The sequence below is a fragment of the Acanthochromis polyacanthus genome, chromosome 7, assembly GCF_021347895.1.
Source record: "Acanthochromis polyacanthus isolate Apoly-LR-REF ecotype Palm Island chromosome 7, KAUST_Apoly_ChrSc, whole genome shotgun sequence".
Lineage (NCBI taxonomy): Eukaryota > Metazoa > Chordata > Actinopteri > Pomacentridae > Acanthochromis > Acanthochromis polyacanthus.
In genome coordinates this window covers 504,918-525,284 of record NC_067119.1, presented here as the reverse complement: position 1 = coordinate 525,284, position 20,367 = coordinate 504,918, and the positions used below count along the sequence as shown (strand labels likewise).

General features: G+C 47.0%; 2 protein-coding genes across 5 annotated transcripts in view; one reads left to right on the top strand and one right to left on the bottom strand.

Annotated features, from left to right (window-relative positions):
* Positions 1–1,988, bottom strand: part of LOC110970011 (FHF complex subunit HOOK interacting protein 2B-like) — a 12,299-nt gene extending 10,311 nt beyond the window's left edge. The window contains exon 1 of one of the 4 annotated variants that reach the window (XM_051950874.1): positions 1,286–1,988. In XM_051950874.1, coding sequence (XP_051806834.1) covers positions 1,286–1,336 — 51 coding nt within the window. In that variant the 5' untranslated portion in view covers positions 1,337–1,988. The remainder of the gene's footprint in view (positions 1–1,285) is intronic. The other 3 variants (XM_051950875.1, XM_051950873.1, XM_051950876.1) reach the window with 3 other exon arrangements.
* On the top strand, positions 1,017–20,366 carry LOC110970003 (gelsolin-like). The gene is made up of 19 exons (XM_051950872.1): positions 1,017–1,060; positions 4,286–4,486; positions 7,626–7,780; positions 7,858–8,019; positions 12,697–12,756; positions 12,830–12,919; positions 16,918–17,007; positions 17,085–17,217; positions 17,434–17,522; positions 17,666–17,794; positions 17,868–17,954; positions 18,179–18,312; positions 18,389–18,479; positions 18,556–18,726; positions 18,939–19,113; positions 19,182–19,303; positions 19,570–19,647; positions 19,725–19,785; positions 20,161–20,366. Exons 1-19 carry the CDS (start codon positions 1,042–1,044, stop codon positions 20,322–20,324), a joined length of 2,211 nt encoding a protein of 736 aa, XP_051806832.1. The 5' UTR covers positions 1,017–1,041; the 3' UTR covers positions 20,325–20,366.
* The last annotated feature ends 1 nt before the right edge of the window (position 20,367 follows it).

Below are 20,367 nucleotides of genomic sequence, written 5' to 3'. Positions count from 1 at the left end.
AGTCTTTAGGTTGTGGCCAAAACTAAACTTTGACTGAGTGATGACCATTTTAAACATTTTCTGACATCATAGAGACCAGAGAGCTGATTGGTTCATCCAGAGAATAATGATTAATGGATAACCAACAGGTTAGGGTTAGTTAGCCCGGTTTAGTCAATCTAGGGTTAGTTAGCCTGGTTTAATTCATCTATGGTTAGTTAACCAGGTTTAGTTCATCTAGGGTTAGTTAGCCTGGTTTAGTTCATCTAGGGTTTGTTAACCGGGTTTAGTTAATCTAGGGTTAGTTAACCAGGTTTAGTTAATCTTGGGTTAGTTAGTCTGGTTTAATTCATCTATGGTTAGTTAACCGGGTTTAGTTCATCTAGGGTTAGTTAGCCTGGTTTAGTTCATCTAGGGTTTGTTAACCGGGTTTAGTTAATCTAGGGTTAGTTAACCGGGTTTAGTTAATCTTGGGTTAGTTAGTCTGGTTTAATTCATCTATGGTTAGTTAACCGGGTTTAGTTCATCTAGGGTTAGTTAGCCTGGTTTAGTTCATCTAGGGTTTGTTAACCGGGTTTAGTTAATCTAGGGTTAGTTAACCTGGTTTAGTTCATCTAGGGTTTGTTAACCGGGTTTAGTTAATCTAGGGTTAGTTAACCGGGTTTAGTTCATCTAGGGTTAGTTAGCCTGGTTTAGTTCATCTAGGGTTAGTTAACCAGGTTTAGTTCATCTAGGGTTAGTTAGCCTGGTTTAGTTCATCTAGGGTTAGTTAACCAGGTTTAGTTCATCTAGGGTTAGTTAGCCTGCAGCAGGTGAGACTGTTGACGAATAATTAAAATGAAGAGAACCTGGTGATGCTGATCAATAACAAAACTATATAAAGAAAGATTTGAAAAAAATTGACAAAACAAATTTAAAATTTAAAAATGTATTTAAAAATTATTAAATTTATATTTAAAAATATCAACTGTCTCAGTCCAAATATTTATTTTAATCTAATCTCAACAATTAATAATTTTAGCTGCTGTCTGTCTGTACCGGAGAATTTTCCTCCACGTCAACATGAACCAATCTGAAGCAGGTAAACAAACTGAAAGCAATTTTAGCAGCGACTAGCTGTTAGCTCCACTCTGAGCAAAAAAACTCGGTTAGTTTGTTGACAGACAGATACAGACAGACAGACAGACAGACAGACAGACAGACAGACAGACAGACAGACAGAGTTAGTTTATCTTTAGGTCTTTAAAGTTTTTCACTGAGCCAACTGAGCTAACTAAGCTAACTGAGCTAACCTGCTGTGACTCACCGTCTCGAGCGCGTGCAGCAGCATACTGGTTAGCTTACTGAACGTCTCCATTCTGCCGCCAAAACCGACCGTTCGTTATTCACGGTTCGGTCCGGTTCGGCCCGGTTAGTCCCGGTTACTGTAACATGCTAACACGCTAAACTAAGAGCTGACTCTGCGAGTCAAGCGACAACAGACACACACACATCCGTTTGACATTTCAACATTAAACACCGGCTCCGTAAGACGCATTTCACAATAAAAGCTTCAATAAAACCACGGCGGTGAACGTGTTCCTGTCGTTATTTATCAGATTTATCAAAGCCAGCTGTAAATAAAAGGTGTTTCCACTGCGTCATGCTAACGTTTAAACAGTCTGGACTCTCGTTCGGGAGGGTGCTGTGGTTCTGCTGCAGAGTTCTGATAGCAGAACCTCCTCAGGTGAGCGGACACCTGAAGGCAGCAAATGGTTCCTCCAGTCAAACCACTGGGAGCACTGGGAGGGGAACAGGAACGGGTCTCAGGTCAGAGGTTCTGGTCCAGCATTTATTTTGGTTCCTTTCAACACCATAGAAGGAGTGGTTCTGGGTTCTGCCTTTAGTCCATCAGAAGGATCTACTTGAAGAACAAAAGCTTCTTTAGTTTAATCTGTGGATCCAGCAGCTGATACCAGGACCTGATCAGAGTCTGGGTTCCTTCATTAGAACATGTGGAACATTTTGGGTTTTCTGATGTTTTTGGAATCAGCTTTGAGTTCCTGCTGCTACCAGCTGACAAATGATAGAACAAACATGAGGAACCTTTCAAGAACCACAGTGAAGGTTTTTCAGTTAGTTATGGATTACTGAAGAACCAGAGAACCTTCTGAAGAACCATGACCATATCTCTGGAGCTCCACCAGTTGAGGCAGACGTCTGCTCTAACTGAACCCGGTTCTGCTTGAAGGTTCCATTCTGATCCGTTATCAGCTGGAGTCAGTCAGAGCTCGTTGTTTTACGGGTTCTAGATTCAGATCCGATGCTCTGGATTTTATTTAACTGAACAGAAGTGAGATCAGAACATTTTTCCATCTGGAGGTTGGAGCTGCTGCAGGGGTCTGAAGGGTTAAGGAACCAGGAGGGTTCTGGTTTCCAGGTATGTGCTGGGCGTGGCCTCCTCTGTGGGAGGGGTGGACAGGTGAGCTCACCTGCAGATCCTCCATCTCTCTCAGGTGAAGCTCAGACTGAATTTTCCATCCAGCTGAAGAAAACTGAGGTGAGTTTGAAAGTTTTTCTGTCTTCGTGTCTGGAACGTCTGGCTTCTTCGTTGATGTTTCTGGTTCTTCCTCAGCTGGTTCTGGTTCTTTGTTCTCCGCGTTAATTAGTCAGGAGTGTTGGTTCTCTGCTCACCTGTCGGCTCTTTGTTCTCATGTCACCTGAACTCAGTCAGCTTCACTGACATCAGACTCAAAGACAACAGCTGTTCTTATGGTTCTTCAAAGCACTGTCACCACCTGAAGAACCTCTTTATGCAACAGACAGTTCTTAGTTCTGTGGTTGTTTGAGGATTCCTCATTTATTTTTTGGTTCTTTGGCAGGAAACAGCATGGATGAATGGTTTGGTTGGTAGAACATCAGAGAACAGAGAAATGTTTATTCTGTCTGACCAAGAACCTAAAGAACTGAATGTGTTCTACTGGAAGGAACCCAGATACGCTGCAGGTTCTCCAGCTCGGATTATTTCCTGTTTTCAGTTTGGATCTGCCGGTTAACTGAAGGTTCTAGGTTCTGTGTTCCTCTTCTGGTTCTGTGAGGGAAAAAAACGGTTCTGTACATGTTCTTTTTCAACCGGCGCAGAATAATGTGATGTAAAATGCTCGAAGGACCATTTATGTAGAAAAATAACTGTTTAAAGGATGTTCTTAACCGAAAAAGCTGTGAATAAAGAACCTGCATCCAGAATGATACGCAGCCTACAGGTAGAACATGATGTGAACTGAATAACGTTCTATACAGAATATTAGCTCTGGTCTGAGAGAACAAAACAGTATGAACATGATGTTCCTGAAGATCTGTCAGAGAACCGATATGTTCTGTTGTTGATCTGGAGCTACTGTAAACAGAACACGGCTTTACGCTCAGATGCTGGGTTCTAGGATGAAGATGACTGCTGAAGGAACAAATAACCTGTTTTTCCCTGATTGAATTGAGAACTGTTTGTAGATTTGGTTCTTCAAGGAACCTTTTGCTAAAAGGTTCTTTGTGGAATGGTTCCTCTGTGACATCACTGAGAAGAAACTAGTTTTGGTTCCAGTCGGCCATTTTTTTCAACAGTGAAAGTAAACAGAACCTTAAAAGAGCCTTAAAAGAACTAGTACTGCAGATCATTTCACGTTCCTTCAGCTGACGTTCTCCTGCTGGTGGTTTATCGGTTCCAAGGTTCATTCTGAGATGTGAAAGTGTAGAACTGAAGCGTCAGAGGATTCACATTCACAGGTTCCATGTTCAAAAAAGTTCTTCCTGATTTAACTTTGAGATCGTTGAGCTGGTTCGGTGAGGAACCACTGGAAGATCAGGAACCAAAATAAACACAACGTTCTTGTTGGTTCTAATTATTCTGAAAGAAGAACAAACCAGAACCTCATTAACATGCAGCTGTGTTCACATTCTAAGTTCTGTAAAAAAGGTTTAGACTCAATGTAGAGAACTCTAGATGTTTTCACCTTTAGAACCTGTGAAGCCATTATCAGGGTTCTCCAGAAATAGAACTACTCCAAACAGAACAGTTCCTTCACAATGATGCTGAGTCAAACTTCCCACACCCGGATCTTCTTCAGGTTTGTCTAAATCTAAGGATGTGCTAAAATAAAACAGCTTCTCAGAACCTTAAAGTCCTCTGGCCTGAACAGAAACATTTAATGCTCCTCTGCTGAAAGAACGTCTTCACTGAAACGTTCTGGATTAAACAGAACTGACTTCAGACGGCTGCTGTACTCTGACTGTGAACCTGCTCAGGTGTTTTCTGTGGCTCCGCCCCCTGCAGGTGACATCATGGTGTTCCATCCAGAGTTTGAAGGTGCGGGTCAGGAGGCGGGGCTTCAGGTGTGGCGGGTGGAGAACATGGACCTGGTTCTGGTTCCTCCGGGTCGACACGGATGGTTCTACAGCGGAGACGCCTACCTGGTTCTAAAGAGCACCTCCAACCGCCGTGGATTCCTGCAGTACGACCTGCATTACTGGCAAGGTACTACAGTAATCCAAACACTACTACTACTACTACAGTACATCAGATACTACTACTGCTGCAGTACATCAGATACTACTACTACTACAGTACATCAGATACTACTACTACTACAGTACATCAGATACTACTACTACTGCAGTACATCAGATACTACTACTGCTGCAGTACATCAGATACTACTACTGCTGCAGTACACCAGATACTACTACCACTACTGCAGTACATCAGATACTACCACTACTGCAGTACACCAGATACTACTACTACTGCAGTACACCAGATACTACTACTACTGCAGTACACCAGATACTACTACTACTACTGCAGTACATCAGATACTACCACTACTGCAGTACACCAGATACTACTACTACTGCAGTACATCAGATACTACTACTACTGCAGTACATCAGATACTACTACTGCTGCAGTACATCAGATACTACCACTACTGCAGTACACCAGATACTACTACCACTACTGCAGTACATCAGATACTACTACCACTACTGCAGTACATCAGATACTACTACCACTACTGCAGTACATCAGATACTACTGCAACTGCAGTACATCAGATACTACTACCACTACTGCAGTACATCAGATACTACTGCAACTGCAGTACATCAGATACTACTACCACTACTGCAGTACACCAGATACTACTACCACTACTGCAGTACACCAGATACTACTACCACTACTGCAGTACACCAGATACTACTACTACTGCAGTACATCAGATACTACTACTACTGCAGTACATCAGATACTACCACTACTGCAGTACATCAGATACTACTACTACTACTGCAGTACATCAGATACTACCACTACTGAAGTACATCAGATACTACTACCACTACTGCAGTACATCAGATACTACCACTACTGCAGTACATCAGATACTACTACCACTACTGCAGTACACCAGATACTACTACTACTGCAGTACATCAGATACTACTACTACTGCAGTACATCAAATACTACTACTACTGCAGTACATCAGATACTACTACCACTACTGCAGTACATCAGATACTACTACTACTGCAGTACATCAGATACTACTGCAACTGCAGTACATCAGATACTACTACTACTGCAGTACATCAGATACTACTACTACTGCAGTACATCAAATACTACTACTACTGCAGTACATCAGATACTACTACCACTACTGCAGTACATCAGATACTACTACTACTGCAGTACATCAAATACTACCACTACTGCAGTACATCAGATACTACTACTACTGCAGTACATCAGATACTACTGCAACTGCAGTACATCAGATACTACTACTACTGCAGTACATCAGATACTACTACCACTACTGCAGTACATCAGATACTACTACTACTGCAGTACATCAGATACTACTACTACTGCAGTACATCAGATACTACTACCACTACTGCAGTACATCAGATACTACTACTGCAGTACATCAGATACTACTACCACTACTGCAGTACATCAGATACTACTACTACTGCAGTACATCAGATACTACTACCACTACTGCAGTACATCAGATACTACTACTACTGCAGTACATCAGATACTACTGCAACTGCAGTACATCAGATACTACTACTACTGCAGTACATCAGATACTACTGCAACTGCAGTACATCAGATACTACTACTACTGCAGTACATCAGATACTACTGCAACTGCAGTACATCAGATACTACTACTACTGCAGTACATCAGATACTACTGCAACTGCAGTACATCAGATACTACTACTACTGCAGTACATCAGATACTACTACCACTACTGCAGTACATCAGATACTACTACTACTGCAGTACATCAGATACTACTACTACTGCAGTACATCAGATACTACTACTACTGCAGTACATCAGATACTACTACCACTACTGCAGTACATCAGATACTACTACTACTGCAGTACATCAGATACTACTACCACTACTGCAGTACATCAGATACTACTACTACTGCAGTACATCAGATACTACTGCAACTGCAGTACATCAGATACTACTACTACTGCAGTACATCAGATACTACTACTACTGCAGTACATCAGATACTACTACTACTACTGCAGTACATCAGATACTACTACTACTGCAGTACATCAGATACTACTACTACTACTGCAGTACATCAGATACTACTACAACTGCAGTACATCAGATACTACTACAACTGCAGTACATCAGATACTACTACAACTGCAGTACATCAGATACTACTACTACTGCAGTACATCAGATACTACTACCACTACTGCAGTACATCAGATACTACTACTACTACTGCAGTACATCAGATACTACTACAACTGCAGTACATCAGATACTACTACAACTGCAGTACATCAGATACTACTACTACTACTGCAGTACATCAGATACTACTACAACTGCAGTACATCAGATACTACTACAACTGCAGTACATCAGATACTACTACTACTGCAGTACATCAGATACTACTACCACTACTGCAGTACATCAGATACTACTACCACTACTGCAGTACATCAGATACTACTACTACTGCAGTACATCAGATACTACTACTACTGCAGTACATCAGATACTACTACAACTGCAGTACATCAGATACTACTACTACTGCAGTACATCAGATACTACTACCACTACTGCAGTACATCAGATACTACTACCACTACTGCAGTACATCAGATACTACTACTACTGCAGTACATCAGATACTACTACAACTGCAGTACATCAGATACTACTACAACTGCAGTACATCAGATACTACTACTACTGCAGTACATCAGATACTACTACCACTACTGCAGTACATCAGATACTACTACTACTACTGCAGTACATCAGATACTACTACAACTGCAGTACATCAGATACTACTACAACTGCAGTACACCAGATACTACTACTACTACTGCAGTACATCAGATACTACTACTACAACTGCAGTACATCAGATACTACTACTACTGCAGTACATCAGATACTACTACTACAGGTCTGTAGGAGTGTCGTTTTGCTCTCTGATTGGCCGGTTGTTCTGCTCTCTGATTGGCCGGTTGTTCTGCTCTCTGATTGGCTGGTCTTTCTGCTCTCTGATTGGCTGGTTATTCTCAGGTTCAGAGTGTTCTCAGGATGAGAGCGGGGCGGTGGCCATTTTTGCTGTCCAGATGGACGACTTCCTGCAGGGGGCGCCGATCCAGTACCGAGAAGTCCAGGGTCACGAGTCCAGTACCTTCACCGGTTATTTCAAAACGGGCCTCAAATACATGGTGAGTACACGACCAGTACTACCAGTACTACAGGTTCCCACTGACTACATGACACTACTTCCTGTCTGTCCTTATAGAAAGGGGGCGTGGCCACAGGATTTAACCACGTGGAAACCAATGAGGTGGAGGTACGGAGGCTGCTGCAGGTGAAAGGGAGACGCGTTGTCAGGGCAACGGAGGTTCCTGTAGGCTGGGACAGCTTCAACCAGGCGGATGGGTTCATCCTGGACCTAGGACTGGTGAGACGGGGGGGGGGGGGGGGGGGGGGGGGGGGGGAGAGAGAGAGAGAGAGAGAGAGAGAGAGAGAGAGAGAGATTTTGATTTTAACCAGACCTTTATTGACAAAAAAATATACAAATCTAACATACAGAAAAAATAAACATACACACAATCAACGCACTTCTACACATACATACATGTATACTCACAATAAAAAATAAATAAAATAAACAACCAACAGAAACTTATTTATATAATTAATTTAAAAGTGTTCCAAAAAACAACTGCCCGTCTCTGATGAACGACAGAGTCCCCTCTAGTCCCCAGAGTTTCTCAAAATCCTCCACTCCCCCGTTCATCTGCAGGACCCCAAACTCCAACAGGAGTCGAGCCTGCACCATTTTTCCAAACATTCGGTCAGCACTCACCTGCCTCTGCCCCTGCACCCTCCTCCTGCGGCTCAACCACACGGCCATCCGAGCCTGGGCCAAGAGAAAGTTAAGGAGCTGTACCTTTCTTTTGGATCGACGAGTGTAGGAGACCCCCCCGACACATTGAACCCAAACCCACATCTCTGAACACTACCCTCAACAAAACAAACAGCTGTGTCAGTCGCCCACACTCCCAGAAACAGTGGAACACAGTCTCCCTAAGCCCCCAGAAAGGACAGCCCTCTGGCACTGACCTGTCCACTTTATGCACAAAGGCATCTACCGCTACTGCCCCCTGGAGCAGCTTCCACGGCAGGTCGCCCTGCCTCTTGGTCTGGGGAGGTTTGTAAATACATACCCAGGCTGGAGCGGCCCCAGGGTCTAGGCCCAAATAGGATCTCCACACTGTGTCAGTGCGGCCGGACAGTCTCTGATGGTTCAGGGCCTGCACCATCAGTTTGTAGAAAGTCTTTCCAGAAGAACAGTCCAGCGAGGCAGACACAGGGCTGGACAGTAGGGCCCCTGACGAACTGTCCAAGTTAGGGCTAAGGGTAATACTGGGGAAAGGGTCTGTGGGCTCAGGGGACAGTGAACCGGAACTGAAGCCCTCCAGCAGAGTCCAGTCCCTCCGGGTGACAGTCTGTCTCCAGTGGACCAGGAGATGCTCCAGTGTCCGCTCTGACCTCAGGCCCAGGTGAGCAGCCAAAGTCGAGGCGTCGCTCAGCTGGGGGCCCGCCCTCTCCAGCAGCTGCTTTAAGGTGCTGACCCCTCCAGAGCTGAAGCGACATCCCGGTGTAGGCCCCACCCAGGCAGGACAGTCCAATCGGCCACCCAGCAGGGGCTCCCTCAGGAGCCAGTACAGAGAGGAGACTCCCTCCCTCTGCTTCTTCAGTCCGCTCCACACTGACAGCAGAGAGCGATAAAACGGAGGGAGAGTGTTCAGTCTGCGCTCAGTAAGGAAGAGAGAAAGTCCCCCCCCGCCTGCTCGCTCCAGGACAGAAACAGCCAGAGATCTCCACACCAGCTCCTTCGGACCCGCCACCAACCGCTGAATGAACTGAAGCCTGAACGCAGCTCCGCGACTGGCCAAGTGGATCAGTCCCTGTCCTCCCTGCTCCTTGGGAAGGTTCAGCACGGCCTGTGGGACCCAGTGAAGTCCGTCCCAGAAAAATCTACAATTATTTTCTGTATTGTGGACAAAAGCAAAGGCGGAGGATCCACACACCTGAGTTTATGCCACATAGCAGAGGAGACCAGATTATTAATGATCAGTACCCTCCCCCTGTAGGACATTTTGGGAAGTAACCATCTCCACTTGGCCAGCCGCCCCTCAACCTGCTCTACAGTTTGTCCCCAGTTCTTCTGAAGGTGGTCAGGGCCCAGGAAAACACCAAGCTACTTAAAACCTCCCCTGCTCCAAACCAGTCCCCATGGCAACCTGAGCCCCCCCAACCTGTCCCCGACCAAAATGGCCTCACTCTTGCTCAAATTTATTTTGGCACTTGAGACATGACCAAAGTGCTGTGCAGTATCTGCTAAAATGTCAGTGTCTCTCTGATTGTTCACCAGCACCATCGCATCATCAGCATAGGCAGTCAACTTAAAAACAGGACATCCTGGGAACTGCACCCCCCTCAGGTCTGACCTCAGTCTATGTAGAAATGGCTCTATGGCCAGAGAGTAGAGCATCCCTGATAAGGGGCAGCCCTGCCTAATGCCCCTCCCCACACTGAAAGGAGCACTGAGCGCCCCATTTATTTTCAGTACACTCGTGATGTCACAGTACAGGGCCTGGATGTGGGCTATGAAACCAGGGCGGAACCCAAAAGCCTCCATCATGCGCCAGAGGTACTGGTGTTCAACCCGGTCAAAAGCCTTCTCCTGGTCTATAGAAATCAGACCCAGGTTTATGTCCAATGAGCCGGAGACCTCCAAAATGTCCCGAATAAAAGTGACATTGTCACTGATGAGCCTGCCAGGCACACAGTAGGTCTGGTCCTCGTGAATGATGGAGGCCATAACTTTACTGAGCCGAGATGCCAGGACTTTGGACAAGATTTTATAGTCCGTACAGAGCAGCGACACAGGTCTCCAGTTCTTCAGCAGCTGCAAGTCACCCTTCTTTGGCAGCAGGGTGAGCACGGCTCTGCGGCAGCTCAGGGGCAGGCGGCCGCTCTGTAAACTGTCTCTGAGGACCTCCAATAAGTCCACTCCCAGAATGTCCCAGAAGGCCTTATAAAAATCAGCAGGAAGTCCATCAATGCCAGGAGCTCTGCCTGTGTGTAAATTCCCCACCGCAGTGGTCAGCTCGGCCAGGGTCAGAGGAGCCTCCAGGCTGTGGTTCTTCTCAGCGCTGACCTGAGGCAGGTTCTCACAAAAACTTATTGTCCTATCAGCCCCTTCACACATCTCTGACGAGAACAGTTCCTGATAGAAGGAGGCGGCGTGAGTCCTGATCTCAGATGAGTCTGTGACGAGCCTGCCACTGTTTGTGCGCAGAGACTGGATGATCTTCCTCTGCCCATTCCTCTTCTCCAGGCTGAAGAACTGTGAAGGTGCGTCCATCTGGCAGAGCGCCATGTGCCGTGAGCGGACCAGAGCCCCCTGTACAGAAGTGCCAGCAGGCTGGCTAAAGCAGACCTTTTTGATTTGAGGGACTGTAAACACCCCTGTTCTCCTGTTGACTCTGCTGAAGACTGCAGTTCTACTACTTGAATCTCCAGGTCTTTCACACGCCGGGCCCTGTCCCTTGTGACACCACGAGTGTACTGCTGACACAGCTGTTTTATCTGAACTTTACCAAAATCCCACCACCGCTGTAAGTTAGCAAACTGTGCTTTATGATTCCTATGTGAAAACCAAAACAAAGCAAGTGCAGATTTAAACACTTTATCCTGAAGCAGCGAGGTGTTAAAATGCCAATATGCACTGCTAACTTTAACATTACATATAAACACATTCCATACAACCAAACTGTGGTCTGAGATGCCCACAGGACTGATGTGAGCAGCACTAGCACTGAGCTGGTGTCTCGGGCAGTACACGCGGTCCAGAGACAGCAGAGAGTCTTTACAATGAGCCCAGGTGAACTGTCTGTCCCCCGGGTGAGAAGTCCTCCACACATCTTCCAGACTGTGAGCCTCCAACAGCCCGGTAGAGGAGGCAGGGTGGGGCTCGCGATGGTTTCTGTCCAGCTGTGGCTCCGTGGTACAGTTCCAGTCTCCAGCCACAATCAAAAAGTCCCCTGTGTCCCTGCAACTCCTGATGCTTTCACACAGATTGTCCAATACAGCCAGCCTCTGTGCTCCTTTGTCAGGCATGTGCACACACACAAACAGCACTACAGTGTTCTCAAACTGTGCACGCACCCTCAGGACACGACCTGCCACCACCTCCTCCGTCTGCACGGAGACGGGGAGGAAGCTCCTGGAGAACAGCAGCCCCACGCCTCCACTACAGGAGGAGCCATGGCTAAGGTAGACCTGTCCACTCCACTCTCGGCTCCACTCGGCCTCCAGCTCAGGAGTGCTGTGGGTCTCCTGTAACAGCACCACATCCAGCCTCTTCATCTGGACCAACTGGAAGAGTGCTGCTCTCTTTTCTTGGCCCCGAGCACCATTTAAATTTAAAGTGCCACACTTAAAATCAGACATAACAAAAAGAAAAAAAATGTAAGAAAACAAAGACATCAGAAAGAAAAACCCTTCATTCTTTTTTAAAAAACTATTCACGAGCCACATGGCCTCGGACTTTGACGAGCAGTTTCTTTAAACAAAAAACCTCCTGGTCAGTGAGAACATCCTGCTCTGTGCTACGAGTGAGGGGGCGTGCTATCTCCATAAACAATTTAAGATTTGGGAAAAAATTTTCCACCTTCACAGCTCTGACTCCTTTTGTCTCTTGTAAAAAACTTTTTAATCCCAGCAGCTGAACACTGCTCCCCCTGAACCTCTGGGTCTGCCTGAGGGTGTGGGCCTTTTTTACTACACGTTGCTCTAATGGACTTATCAATACTCTGAGAACTTTCTACACTTTTCCTTTTCTGAGAGAACACGTAGTCCTCCTCTGACAAATCTTCATCCAAAAAATCACTGTCGGCACTGTCTCTGTTCTGTCCCTGGCTCAGAAACAGAACCAGGGTCTGTACACATCTGCTCACTGGAGACATTTACAACGTCAGAACATGGGGCCGCCTCAGAAACATCCATTATACCTCGGGGGGGAGAGATGTGTGAAACGGGTCTAATCCTGTCTCCCTCTCTACAGGTAATAATCCTGTGGTTTGGTTCCCATAGCAACCGCTTTGAGAGGCTGAAGGCGACCAAGGTGAGTGATGACATCACATCATTGTCAATGATGACATCATGCCCTGTCATCTGACTGAAGGACTGATTTATAGGTAGCTAAAGGTATCCGTGACGACGAGAGGTGTGGGCGGGCTAAACTCCTGATCTGTGACGAGGGGGAGGAGCCAGAGGAGATGCTAGAGGTGATGACACACACACAACAGGTCACATGACCTGACCACCCAAGAATTTTATAGTAATAATATAAATACTGCAGGTAAGGAGGGGTAAAAACTGCAGGTACTTAGGGGTAAAAACTGCAGGTACTTAGGGGTAAATACTGCAGGTAAGGAGGGGTAAAAACTGCAGGTACTTAGGGGTAAAAACTGCAGGTACTTAGGGGTAAATACTGCAGGTAAGGAGGGGTAAAAACTGCAGGTACTTAGGGGTAAAAACTGCAGGTACTTAGGGGTAAATACTGCAGGTACTTAGGGGTAAATACTGCAGGTAAGGAGGAGTAAATACTGCAGGTACTTAGGGGTAAATACTGCAGGTACTTAGGGGTAAATACTGCAGGTAAGGAGGGGTAAAAACTGCAGGTACTTAGGGGTAAAAACTGCAGGTACTTAGGGGTAAATACTGCAGGTAAGGAGGGGTAAAAACTGCAGGTACTTAGGGGTAAAAACTGCAGGTACTTAGGGGTAAAAACTGCAGGTACTTAGGGGTAAAAACTGCAGGTAAGGAGGGGTAAATACTGCAGGTACTATGGGGTAAATACTACAGGTACTACGAGGTAAATACTGCAGGTACTATGGGGTAAATACTACAGGTACTACGGGGTAAATACTGCAGGTACTATGGGGTAAATACTGCAGGTAAGGAGGGGTAAATACTGCAGGTAAGGAGGGGTAAATACTGCAGGTAAGGAGGGGTAAAAACTGCAGGTAAGGAGGGGTAAAAACTGCAGGTACGTAGGGGTACGTAGGGGTAAATACTGCAGGTATGTAGGGGTAAAAACTGCAGGTACGTAGGGGTAAATACCGCAGGTACTTAGGGGTAAATACTGCAGGTACTTAGGGGTAAATACTGCAGGTACTTAGGGGTAAAAACTGCAGGTACTTAGGGGTAAAAACTGCAGGTACGGAGGGGTAAATACTGCAGGTACTATGGGGTAAATACTGCAGGTACTTAGGGGTAAAAACTACAGGTAAGGAGGGGTAAATACTGCAGGTACGTAAGGGTAAATACTGCAGGTAAGGAGGGGTAAATACTGCAGGTACGTAGGGGTAAATACTGCAGGTACGTAGGGGTAAATACTGCAGGTACGTAGGGGTAAATACTGCAGGTACGTAGGGGTAAATACTGCAGGTAAGGAGGGGTAAATACTGCAGGTACTATGGGGTAAATACTGCAGGTACTATGGGGTAAATACTGCAGGTAAGGAGGGGTAAATACTGCAGGTACGTAGGGGTAAATACTGCAGGTAAGGAGGGGTAAATACTGCAGGTACGTAGGGGTAAATACTGCAGGTAAGGAGGGGTAAATACTGCTGGTACGTAGGGGTAAATACTGCAGGTACTTAGGGGTAAAAACTGCAGGTAAGGAGGGGTAAATACTACAGGTACTATGGGGTAAATACTGCAGGTACGTAAGGGTAAATACTGCAGGTAAGGAGGGGTAAAAACTGCAGGTAAGGAGGGGTAAATACTACAGGTACTATGGGGTAAATACTGCAGGTACGTAAGGGTAAATACTGCAGGTACGTAGGGGTAAATACTGCAGGTACGTAGGGGTAAATACTGCAGGTACGTAGGGGTAAATACTGCAGGTACGTAGGGGTAAATACTGCAGGTACGTAGGGGTAAATACTGCAGGTACGTAGGGGTAAATACTGCAGGTACTATGGGGTAAATACTGCAGGTACTATGGGGTAAATACTGCAGGTAAGGAGGGGTAAATACTGCAGGTAAGGAGGGGTAAATACTGCAGGTACGTAGGGGTAAATACTGCAGGTAAGGAGGGGTAAATACTGCTGGTACGTAGGGGTAAATACTGCTGGTACGTAGGGGTAAATACTGCAGGTAAGGAGGGGTAAATACTGCAGGTACGTAGGGGTAAATACTGCTGGTACGTAGGGGTAAATACTGCAGGTAAGGAGGGGTAAATACTGCAGGTACGTAGGGGTAAATACTGCAGGTACGTAGGGGTAAATACTGCAGGTAAGGAGGGGTAAAAACTGCAGGTAAGGAGGGGTAAATACTGCAGGTACGTAGGGGTAAATACTGCAGGTACTACGGGGTAAATACTGCAGGTACTATGGGGTAAATACTGCAGGTACTATGGGGTAAATACTGCAGGTACTATGGGGTAAATACTGCAGGTAAGGAGGGGTAAATACTGCAGGTAAGGAGGGGTAAAAACTGCAGGTAAGGAGGGGTAAAAACTGCAGGTACGTAGGGGTACGTAGGGGTAAATACTGCAGGTATGTAGGGGTAAAAACTGCAGGTATGTAGGGGTAAAAACTGCAGGTACGTAGGGGTAAATACCGCAGGTACTTAGGGGTAAATACTGCAGGTACTTAGGGGTAAATACTGCAGGTACTTAGGGGTAAAAACTGCAGGTACTTAGGGGTAAAAACTGCAGGTACGGAGGGGTAAATACTGCAGGTACTATGGGGTAAATACTGCAGGTACTTAGGGGTAAAAACTACAGGTAAGGAGGGGTAAATACTACAGGTACTATGGGGTAAATACTGCAGGTACGTAAGGGTAAATACTGCAGGTAAGGAGGGGTAAATACTGCAGGTACGTAGGGGTAAATACTGCAGGTACGTAGGGGTAAATACTGCAGGTACGTAGGGGTAAATACTGCAGGTACGTAGGGGTAAATACTGCAGGTAAGGAGGGGTAAATACTGCAGGTACTATGGGGTAAATACTGCAGGTACTATGGGGTAAATACTGCAGGTAAGGAGGGGTAAATACTGCAGGTACGTAGGGGTAAATACTGCAGGTAAGGAGGGGTAAATACTGCTGGTACGTAGGGGTAAATACTGCAGGTACTTAGGGGTAAAAACTGCAGGTAAGGAGGGGTAAATACTACAGGTACTATGGGGTAAATACTGCAGGTACGTAAGGGTAAATACTGCAGGTAAGGAGGGGTAAAAACTGCAGGTAAGGAGGGGTAAATACTACAGGTACTATGGGGTAAATACTGCAGGTACGTAGGGGTAAATACTGCAGGTACGTAGGGGTAAATACTGCAGGTACGTAGGGGTAAATACTGCAGGTACGTAGGGGTAAATACTGCAGGTAAGGAGGGGTAAATACTGCAGGTACTATGGGGTAAATACTGCAGGTACTATGGGGTAAATACTGCAGGTAAGGAGGGGTAAATACTGCAGGTAAGGAGGGGTAAATACTGCAGGTACGTAGGGGTAAATACTGCAGGTAAGGAGGGGTAAATACTGCAGGTACTATGGGGTAAATACTGCAGGTACTATGGGGTAAATACTGCAGGTACTATGGGGTAAATACTGCAGGTAAGGAGGGGTAAATACTGCAGATACGTAGGGGTAAATACTGCAGGTAAGGAGGGGTAAATACTGCAGGTACGTAGGGGTAAATACTGCAGGTAAGGAGGGGTAAATACTGCTGGTACGTAGGGGTAAATACTGCTGGTACGTAGGGGTAAATACTGCAGGTAAGGAGGGGTAAATACTGCAGGTACGTAGGGGTAAATACTGCAGGTACGTAGGGGTAAATACTGCTGGTACTTAGGGGTAAATACTGCAGGTAAGGAGGGGTAAATACTGCAGGTACGTAGGGGTAAATACTGCAGGTAAGGAGGGGTAAATACTGCTGGTACGTAGGGGTAAATACTGCTGGTACGTAGGGGTAAATACTGCAGGTAAGGAGGGGTAAATACTGCAGGTACGTAGGGGTAAATACTGCAGGTACGTAGGGGTAAATACTGCAGGTACGTAGGGGTAAATACTGCAGGTACGTAGGGGTAAATACTGCAGGTACGTAGGGGTAAATACTGCAGGTACGTAGGGGTAAATACTGCAGGTAAGGAGGGGTAAATACTGCAGGTACGTAGGGGTAAATACTGCTGGTACGTAAGGGTAAATACTGCAGGTACACAGGGGTAATTATTCCAGGTACTTAGGGGTAAATACTACAGCTTTGTGTTGCGTTCAGGTGCTGGGGGAAAAGCCAGAGCTTCTTGAGTCTCACTGTGATGACACTAAGATGGATGCCGCTAACAGGAAGGTGGCTCGTCTCTACAAGGTAAGATGGCAGCTGGATCATCAACCAATCGGCTCCCTGCAGCTGTAATGATGTCACTCAGTGTCTCTGTCTGTCAGGTGTCTAATGCAGGCGGGGAAATGGAGGTTATCATGGTAGCAGAGCAGAGTCCGTTCTCCCAGAATTCTTTGCATTCCAGCGAGTGTTTCATCCTCGACAACGGAGCCAACGGACACATCTTCATCTGGAAAGGTCTGAACCGTACTCGGGTTAAAACTGGCCTGGAACCAGTCAGAACTGGTCTGAACAGGTTCCTGAGCAGAGAAGCTGCAGTCTGTAACCTGACTGGTCAGTAAGAAGGAGTTTGTTTTCAGATTGTGAAAAGACCACACAGGTGGTACTCACCTGTCCTGAGATTTACTGAAGGGTCTCACCTGTTGGTTGAGATGATGATGATGATGTGTACAGGTAAGGATGCTAACACTGAGGAATGTAACGCCGTCCTGCAGAACGCAGAGAAGTTCATCTGCCAGATGAACTATCCACCATACACACAGGTAAACACACCTAAACACATGTAAATACAGATAAACACATGTAAACCTCTAAATAAAGGGAAACGGGTGGGTTCAGGTGAGCTTGTCATGCTGCAGTTCACCTGTACATCCAGGTGACCTCCTGTCCCTCCTGTGGTCCTCAGGTCCAGGTCCTCCCTGAGTCGGGGGAGACGCCGCTCTTCAAGCAGTTCTTTAAAGACTGGAGGGACCCTGAGGACGCCGTTGGCATGGGAACAGCCTACGTGTCCAATCAGATTGCAAAGATAAAGAAGGTAAGCCAATCAGCTTCAGGATGTGAACCCACCTGTCCTAAACTAGACCAAAGTGGACTGTCTGATTGGGCAGGTGCCGTTCAACATGTTGGAGCTCCACCAATCAGACTGCATGGCGGCGCAGTACGGCATGGTGGACGCAGGAGATGGAGACAAACAGGTGAGACCGGCGATGGACAGGTGTGTCTGTCCACTGAACCAACAGGTAACCAACAGGTGCAGCATCAGCTGATCACAGCTGACAGCCTACCTGAAACTGTAGACCCTGCCTAGTTCTACCCCGAGTAGTTTCTGCAGGGAAATCCTGCAGGTACGCAGGGGTAAATCCTGCAGGTACGCAGGGGTAATTACTATTCTATTTTCTGTTCTACCGTCTGTATGCAGATCTGGCGTATCGAAGGGTCCGATAAGGTTCTGGTGGATCCAGAACTCTTGGGGCAGTTCTACGAAGGGGACAGTTACATCATCCAGTACCGGTACCACCACAGCGTCCGGCAGGGTCACGTGATCTACATATGGTGAGATGTTACATACGTGTTGCAGCTCTGACCAGGATCATGGAAGTCTGTCTGAGACCTCCTTCCATGTCTGTAGGCAAGGGGCGGAGTCTAGCCAGGATGAGGTCGTAGCATCCGCCCTATTGGCTGTCCAGCTGGATGATGAACTGGGAGGAGGAGCCGTTCAGGTACGGGGAACACTGGTCCAAGTAAGGTCACATACCTGCCCTGTCAGGCCTCCCACCATTACCTGCCTCTGCACAGGTGAGAGTGGTTCAGGGGAAAGAGCCCGCCCACCTCATGAGCCTGTTTGGTGGGAAACCAATGGTGGTTCACAGGGGCGGGACATCTAGAGAGAACGGCCAATCAGACGTGGCAGACACCCGCCTGTTCCAGGTCCGAGCCAATCCAGCAGGACACACCAGAGCTGTGGAGGTGAGCCGTCAACCAGAACCACCTGGAGAGTGGCTTCTGTTAGGATGGTCCCGTTATAGTCCAGAACTCTGTAGTGGAGAACGTTGTAGTCCAGAATATTTTAGTCCAGAACCTTACTTACTGATTTCAGGTGCTTATTGTTCCACACCGTCGGACTGATGTTCTGCCTGACACCCAGTTTGAGTCCAGATTGTCCTGTCTGTCCTCCTCAGGTGGACCCGTCCTCCTCCAGTCTGAACTCCAGTGATGTCTTCGTCCTTGTCGCCCCTTCTGGATCCTGGATGTGGAAGGGGAGGAGTAGCAGCTCGGCTGAAGTCCAGGGAGCTGAACAGCTGACAGATGTCCTTCAGGTGACCCCCGGCCAGGTGGAGGAGGGGGACGAGGAAGGTGAGGAGGTCTGCTGAGGGTCTGCCGCTCTAAATCAGCTGAGTCATGACACCTGTCTGTGGTCACAGGTGCATTCTGGGATGCACTGGGAGGACAGCAGGACTACTGCCAGGTTCCCCGTCAGCAGAACCTCATGGAGATCCACCCTCCCCGTCTGTTCGCCTGCTCCAACAAGACCGGGACCTTCCTGGTGGGTCACATGACCGCTACTCCTGCTACTAGTTATCTCACTGACCAGCTGGTTAGCATCAGCATTAGTTAGCCTGGTTCTAGCTAACATGAGTTCTGGATTCTTCAGGAGTGTTTTAGAGCAAACCGTTTGAGTCCAGAAAACAGGAAATTATTATTTTTATTATTGTTGTTGTTATGAAGCCATGTGCAGCTGCTGAACGTTCTAACAGGTAAATCACCTGTAGAAACATTAGCATGCAGGTAACACTACAGGTGTGTGTTCAGATGGAGGAGGTTCCAGGAGAACTGACACAAGACGACCTCGCTCCCGATGATATCATGATCCTGGATACCTGGGACCAGGTGAGTCTCCCCTGCTGCCTCCATGGTTACAGGTCTCTGTTTCCAAGGTGTTTCCTCACCTGCTGCTCCTCCTGCAGATGTTCGTCTGGATCGGAAACGACGCCCACGAGGAGGAGAAGGCCGAGGCTACAGAGACAGGTGAGATCCTAAAACAGCCCAGTCACCTCACCTGTGCTGCTGAGTGCTGCATCTCCTTCAGGTTGCTGGTGGGGATTTATTCTCCCTCCAGACCTCATGACTCGGCGTGTAAACAGGTGTAAAGCTACCTGGTGATGCTCCAGGTGTTCATTCAGGTGCTGAGGAATGATTGAAGGAGGTGAACCTGTCTGAGGTGAGGTCAGCTCTGGTTCTAGAATGTAGAGATGTTTCAGTTTGAAATCTCCTCAGATGTTCTCTTTGCTCGGTGAAGCTGTAGATGTTCCCCATGAACCCTTGTGTGCGATACCGCCCCCTTAGCTCTGAGTCATGTGACTGAGGATGCTAACAGCTAACGGCTAATTACTTCCTGTGCAGCTGAGCACTACATCCAGAGCGATCCGGCTGACAGAGACCCTCAAACCCCGACTGTGACGGTGAAGCAGGGATTCGAACCTCCGACCTTCACCGGCTGGTTCCTGGGCTGGAACCATGAGTACTGGACTGAGGACCCACTGGACCGCCTCTGCCAGAATCTGTAGAACACGTAGCAAGTGTCTGAATAAAGAAGAGTCTGACAGCGAC